This window comes from Pistacia vera, unplaced genomic scaffold (genome assembly GCF_008641045.1).
Source record: "Pistacia vera cultivar Batoury unplaced genomic scaffold, PisVer_v2 Contig153, whole genome shotgun sequence".
In the NCBI taxonomy this organism is placed as follows: Eukaryota; Viridiplantae; Streptophyta; class Magnoliopsida; order Sapindales; family Anacardiaceae; genus Pistacia; species Pistacia vera.
This window is the reverse complement of record NW_022195608.1, coordinates 587747-594525: the sequence shown is the minus strand read 5'-3', so window position 1 is coordinate 594525 and position 6779 is coordinate 587747. Positions and strand designations below refer to the sequence as shown.

At 33.8% G+C, this 6779-nt stretch overlaps 1 protein-coding gene across 1 annotated transcript; it reads left to right on the top strand.

Moving 5' to 3' along the window:
- Window positions 1-2472: 2472 nt before the first annotated feature.
- On the top strand, window positions 2473-4962 carry LOC116124582 (receptor-like protein EIX2). The gene has a single exon (XM_031410308.1). It carries the CDS (start codon window positions 4017-4019, stop codon window positions 4929-4931), a length of 915 nt encoding a protein of 304 aa, XP_031266168.1. The 5' UTR covers window positions 2473-4016; the 3' UTR covers window positions 4932-4962.
- Window positions 4963-6779: the final 1817 nt, after the last annotated feature.

The following is a 6779-nucleotide window of genomic DNA, read 5'->3' as shown; positions in this document are numbered from 1 at the left end:
CAAGCATATTTGCATACTTGCAGAACAAAAGTATATCAGTATATGGAACCCACATTGAGATCAAATCAATACAACTTGTGAATATCACTTGACTCCATTGATTTCTCCACAAAAAATTTACGAATAATAATACAATTACAAAGTCCTCATACAAAGATGTGTGTACAAAGTGATTTGTCATATTATAATTGGGAGAGTGAATTTGTAAAGTCAATTTTTTAACTAAAGTCAAATTTATTGTCCAATCATGGTATGACACATCACTTTGTACATATATCTTTGTATAGGGACTTTGTAAATATAGTATTACTCAAAATTTACATAAAAATGTAATAAACAAAAGAAAGAGAAAAATTGAAAAGAAAGAACCGTCCATGAATCTATCATACTGCAGTGATCATTTGATTTCAGATTTGCTAAATTAGTTTGAAACCGTAGGAAATGAAAACTGTTACTTTTTTTTTTTTTTTTTTTTACATATTTATTATTATTATTATTATTATTTTTGTTTTTTGTGCACGGCTTCTGACGAGGTGAATTCATTCTAGTGAAACAGTACACTATTTGTTTTTTACATACTTTATAAATAACTTCTAGCTCCAAGCATTACAGATGGTATTGACATATGTTAAAATCATTCCTAATTTCTTGATGATTTAATGGTGATGAACAAACTTTCTCTTTAATTTCTAATTTGAACTTGAAACAGGGCCCGAAACAGAGTGAATAACTAAAGTAATTAGAATTGTGGAAACTAGTAATATTTCTCAACAATTTTTCTGGAACCATACCGATAGGCATCAATAACTTCAGTGCTATGATGACAATAAGCTCTAATGACCATGGAATGGATATAGGTTACATGGAGGATTCATTTCTTGTGAATAAAGGTCAACTTTTTGAATATAACACAATTCTGAAGTTTGTGAGAGTCATATACCTTTTAGAAAATACTTTCTCAGCAGAGATTACTATAAAAGTGACAAATCTTACAACATTGCAATCACTGAATCTATCACACAATTCTTTTACCAGTAGAATTCCTGAGAATATAGGAGCTATGACATCAGTGGAGTTGATTGATTTCTCCACAAATCAACTTTCTGGTGAAATCTTATTTTGAATGTACTGAAATGGGTGTGGTAGACTAATAGAAATTATAAAAGAGTACAAAGTTTCTGCGAATTATATTTTTTGTTACTTCCGGATTGAATTCTGAGATGTATTTTTCATCATGTGCAATCCGTTTCTCATCGGCATTTTCAATCACAGGGATCACTGTGGATATAGTAATTTCTACTCTGATGATTTTAACTTTCATGTAAATGTATTTGATCCAAAACACATTCACTTGATTGAGGAATATAAACTTGTAAACTAATTATGTTGTCAATGTAAAGATCAGGTGATGCTGAATCACAGTAAGTTGCCATGGAAGGATACTAGTATAAGTTTCAGAAAACTGTTTCAGTGCAGTGCCAAAAGCCTTTATTATATTGAATCAATTGGTTCTCACAAGTGGAATCATATTTGCTTCATAGACACCGATTCTTTTGGAGCACCAGTATCTGAAATTATAAAGAAAGCCTTGAGAAAATGAGTTTGAAGACCTCTCCCAGAAGATAATTTTTGGAAGAGAAATCATTGAAATGTTGCGTGAAATGTTGAAATGGACAGTTAGGAAAATCAAAGTTTCATATTTTGTCCTCTTTAATTGACTTGAAGTCTACTCTGTTAATTGGACCTACTAAAATTAGAAGTATTTGCATCTTTTTCTAAAATGTGTAATGAGATATTATTGGTCATGTGTAAATGATACCAATTATTTTGTTTTTTGTTTTCTTTCTTCAACGGAGCAATTTTTTAAAATTAATTATTTTTGCGGGCCAATATTATGAGGCCACGGGGTCCCATATCTTTGAAATTTTGATGCAGAAGTAATTATTAATTCGGGTCAATTGACTATGAGGCCATGGGGGTCCCTTATCTTTGAAACAGGGGATCTTGCAGCCACGTGGCCCACTGAAATCTTTAAAATCTTGATGTTGTCAGTAAAGATTGAAGAAATTTCCTGCAGGTTTTAAAATTGATTTCTGGACAAACTAGTCGAGTGGTTCAATGAACGGAAACTCTATAAATAGCAGGCCACTAATAATATATTCTCATGCACAATTCCCTTTCCATAAACTTTTCCTACGCAAATGAAAACCATGAGCATTTGTCTTGCCTTTCTTTTCATTTCCACAACCCTCAACATTAGCTTATGCGGAGGAAGCTCTTACCGGGGTTGCATTGAAAGTGAGAGATAAGCTCTTTTAAGGTTCAAGAAAGATCTGATAGACCATGCCAACCGGCTTGCCTCTTGGACTTCTGGTCATGGAGATTGCTGTACCTGGTCTGGCATTTTCTGTGACAACTCGACGGGCCATGTCCTTGAGCTAAACCTTATAATGTCAAAGCTGGGTGGTAAGGTAAATCCCTCTTTGCTTGATTTAAAGCATTTGCGCTTGTTGGACTTGAGCTATAACAATTTTGATGGTCTGATTCCTAAATTTCTTTGTTATATGCACAATTTAAGATATCTTGATCTTTCTCTAAATTTTTTCCAAGGTATAATTCCTCACCAGCTTGGGAACCTCTCTAATCTGCAATATCTTGATCTTTCTCAAAAAAATTTCCAAGGCAGTTAGATGTTGACAATTGAGGGTGGTTATCTCGTCTTTCTTTGTTGAAACACCTTGACTTGAGTTATTGTGGAATCCATCATTTTCCTCAACTACCCATTGTAAATTTTTCGTTTCTTGAGACCCTTGATCTGAGTGATAATAATTTTGAAGGTCTAATTCCTTATGGACTTCAAAACTTGACTTCCCTTAGATATCTTGATTTATCTCTAAATCATTCCAATTCTTCAATACCCAATTGGTTTTACAGACTTAGCCATCTCCAGAGACTTTCTCTTCATGATAATTGGTTGAAAGGCACGTTAGGGATTCTAGGAAATCTGACATCTATAGAAGAGCTTAATCTCTCATCAAATGGATTTGAAGGTGGAATCCCAAAATCAATGGGACAACTTTGCAACTTAAGGTCAATCAGTATCTCATTTGTCAATTTGAGCCAACCAATATCTGATGTCCTCGATATTTTTCTACATTTGTTTCAGATGTACTAGAGATTTTGGATTTAAGTGAAAGTCAAGTTTTTGGTCAATTTACTGAAAGACTTGGACAATTTAAAAAGTTAGATCTTCTTTTTCTACATAATTCTATTTCAAGTTCTGTTCCATCCTCTTTAGGAGAATTATCGTCGTTACAAATTCTTTATATTGACCATAATAAATTGAATGGAACTATTTCTGAGATGCATTTTTCCAATCTGACAAGATTATTTGACTTTGATGCATCTGGAAATTCATTAATATTCCAAGTCAGTCCTCATTGGGTTCCTCCTTTTAAACTTGACTCTCTAAGATTGAGATCTTGTCATTTAGGACCTCAATTTCCACTGTGGCTTCGTTCACAAAAGCATTTAATATATCTTGACATATCCAATTCAAGAATTAAAGATGCTATTCCAACATTTTTATTAAAAATTCCTTTCAATTTTGTAAATCTCTCTCACAACCAACTCTATGGGCAGATTCCAAATTTAATAGAGTCCAGGATTTGAATTCAAATCGCTTATCAGGTCCATTGCCTCTTTTACCCTTCAACTTGTATCTACTTGATCTTTCCAACAACGCTTTGTCAGGATCAATTTTCCATTTGTGTCATAAGATGAATGAGTCAACGCACATGATGCAAATTCTCATCCTTAATAACAACTTTTTGTCAGAAGTTATACCTAATTGTTGGATGAAATTGAAAGGCTTAAAAGTCCTGAATTTAGGTAACAATAGATTCATGGGTAAGCTTCCAGCTTCTATTGGGACTTTAAGTTCTCTTGAATGGTAAAACCTTCGCAAAAACCACTTTTCTAGAACAATTCCTGTGTCACTCAAAAATTGTACGCAGATGGTGTCGCTTGATTTGGGTGAAAATGAGTTTGTTGGAAATCTCAAGGTGTGGGTTGCGGAGAGATTTTCAAGAATGAAGATTCTCAACCTTAGATCAAATAAGTTTTCTAGCCATTTACCAAAAGAACTTTGTAATCTCCGTTCTCTACAAATCTTAGACTTAGCAGATAACAACTTCTTTGGAACCATACCAAGATGCATCAATAACTTCAGTGCCATGATGACAAAGAGCTCTAATGAGGAAAACGATATGAATTATGGACCTGATGGTTATTTTTCAACATATTTGGAGAGTGAACTACTTGTGAAGAATGGTCAGATGATTGAATACAACACAATTCTAAAGTTCGTGAGAGGTATAGACCTTTCAAAAAATAACTTCTTTGCACAGATTCCTATGGAAGTGACAAATCTTTCAGAATTACAGTCATTAAACCTATCACACAATGGTTTTACTAGAAGAATTCCAGAGAACATTGGTGCTATGAGATCTCTAGAGTTTATCGATTTCTCTAGAAATCAACTTTCAGGTGAAATCCCACAAAGCATTTCAAGTTTGACGTTTTTGAGTGACTTGAACTTGTCCAACAACAACTTAACCAGAAGAATTCCTTCAAGCACTCAATTAAGTGGCTTTGATGCATCCTGTTTTGCAGGAAACCAACTTTGTGGACCTCCACTTCCTAATAATTGTATTGTGCCTACTCCAACAATCAACAATCAGAACAGAGGAGAGAAAGATGGTAATGAAGATGAAGTGAACTGGTTCTTTGTGAGCATGGTACTTGGATTTATTGTGGGATTCTGGAGTTTTATAGATTCTCTACTCATCAGCCAAAGATGGAGATACTTGTATTGCGAATTCTTGAACAGCCTCCAAGACAAATTGGGTAGTGTTGTAAGAAAATGTTAGTAGAGTTTTTTTTATTTTGGTTTTTTTTTTTTTTTTTCGTCTTTTGTCGTTTGGAGCTTACTTTGTATGTACCAAAAAGGGAAGTGAGTAATTGTTTGAACGTTTGTCATGAAATGATATCTGCTATCTTTTTTACAAATAAAAAAGATTATGTTAATGCCTCCATTAATTTAACACACTGATCAGTGACTAGAATTGTTGTAGAATGATCAAATTTTTCGTTTTAATGGGGCCAGCAAAAATTGAATAGATGACATAAATGTGAATAAATAAAATATTACAGGCAAAATGTCATGATCAACCTCAACACCACTTCTAGTACTCACAAATCCATAAACAAACTTCAATTTTTTATCTTCAAGACCGACTCTAGACTTTCTATCTCCCTTGCTCACAAAGAAACCCACGTATCCATTTCAAGAGACAGTTTTTTAAACATCATTTGTGAGTTCCAACAATGGAGGAAGTAGTACAACTTGGCGTTGAAGTGAGTCAAGAGTTGTGGTTGTTAGAATCATAAAAATGACTCCATTAAAGTGATTTAATACCCTTTGTTATGATTTAATTGAATATATATTGCGACAATTTGTGAATTTATGAATTTATTGATGAAAAATCACATTTTAATGTTTTCTTACTAATTTTACATGTTTGGAATGATTTTGGAAATGGTGTGAGTTGATATTAGGTTGTCGTTTATGGATTAGGGTTGATTATGTCTCATTTATGTTATTAGGGGGCAAAATATCATGTTTTCAAGGGGTTTATTTTGTCACTTTTTGGATGTACAGGGACTAAGATTGCCCATTCTCTATGAAAGAAAAGTGAACCGTGGTTAAAAAAGCAGCCGCCCAACGGGGCAGTTTATTAAAACAAACTTTCAAGTTTGAATTTAATTAAAAGGCTATCAAGTTTTAAAGTTTTACTAAATAGCCATATTATTGATTAAGGGTAATTAGGATTAATGAAGTATTATATAATCTTTTAAAAATTATACTATATTCCCAAAAACCCGAAATTCTTGCAAACAAACCCAAACACCTTCTTCTTCCTCACGCCATTAACGCATCTCCACCTTGGTTGTTGTTTCTTCTCAGCTTCGTCTACATCTTCTTCTTTGTCTGCATCTTTTTCTTCGTCTACATCTTCTTCTTCCTCCTTCCTCTACATCTTCTTCTTCCTCATTCCTCTATATCTTCTTGTTCCTCCGCCATTAACACTTTCTTCTTCCTCCACCATTAACATCTTCTCCGCCAAAGATCCCCCTCCTCCTCCTCCTGACATTTCGTGTAAATATGTGTATCTCCTCTTTACATTTTATATTTAGATTTACAAAGATTTAATAATGGATGGGGTTTAGGTTATGATTTTGATTTAGTTGTTTAGGTTGTTGCGTTGTGTTTGATGTAATGCAAGTTGAAAGGAGTGAAATTTGTTGAAAATTTATTCTGGGTATTTGTTCTAGGTATGTGTTCTGGGTATGATGGACCGATTGTAGGTGAAGATGGCTGAAAAAGTGTTGGGTTTGATCTGATGGATCGCTTAAGCGATTGGGATATGACAGAGAGCTTAAGCGATCTAGTATAAGTCTGGTATATGGTACGAAATCGCTTAAGCGATCTGGTATATGACAGAAGATCGCTTAAGCGATCTGGTATAAGTCTAGTATATGGCAGCAGATCGCTTAAGCGATCAGATATATGGTAGCAGATCGCTTAAGCGATCAAGCTTATTTGTACTAGATCACTTAAGCGATATACTGGATCGCTTAAGAGATGCAGTAAGCAATATATCGGTGAGAAATTATATTCCATATGTTTATTAATATTTTAGTCCTTTTTTATTATA

Bases quoted from the DNA above. Each gene is read 5' to 3' on its own strand.
- LOC116124582 (XM_031410308.1), top strand. From the start codon at position 4,017: ATGGTGTCGCTTGATTTGGGTGAAAATGAGTTTGTTGGAAATCTCAAG.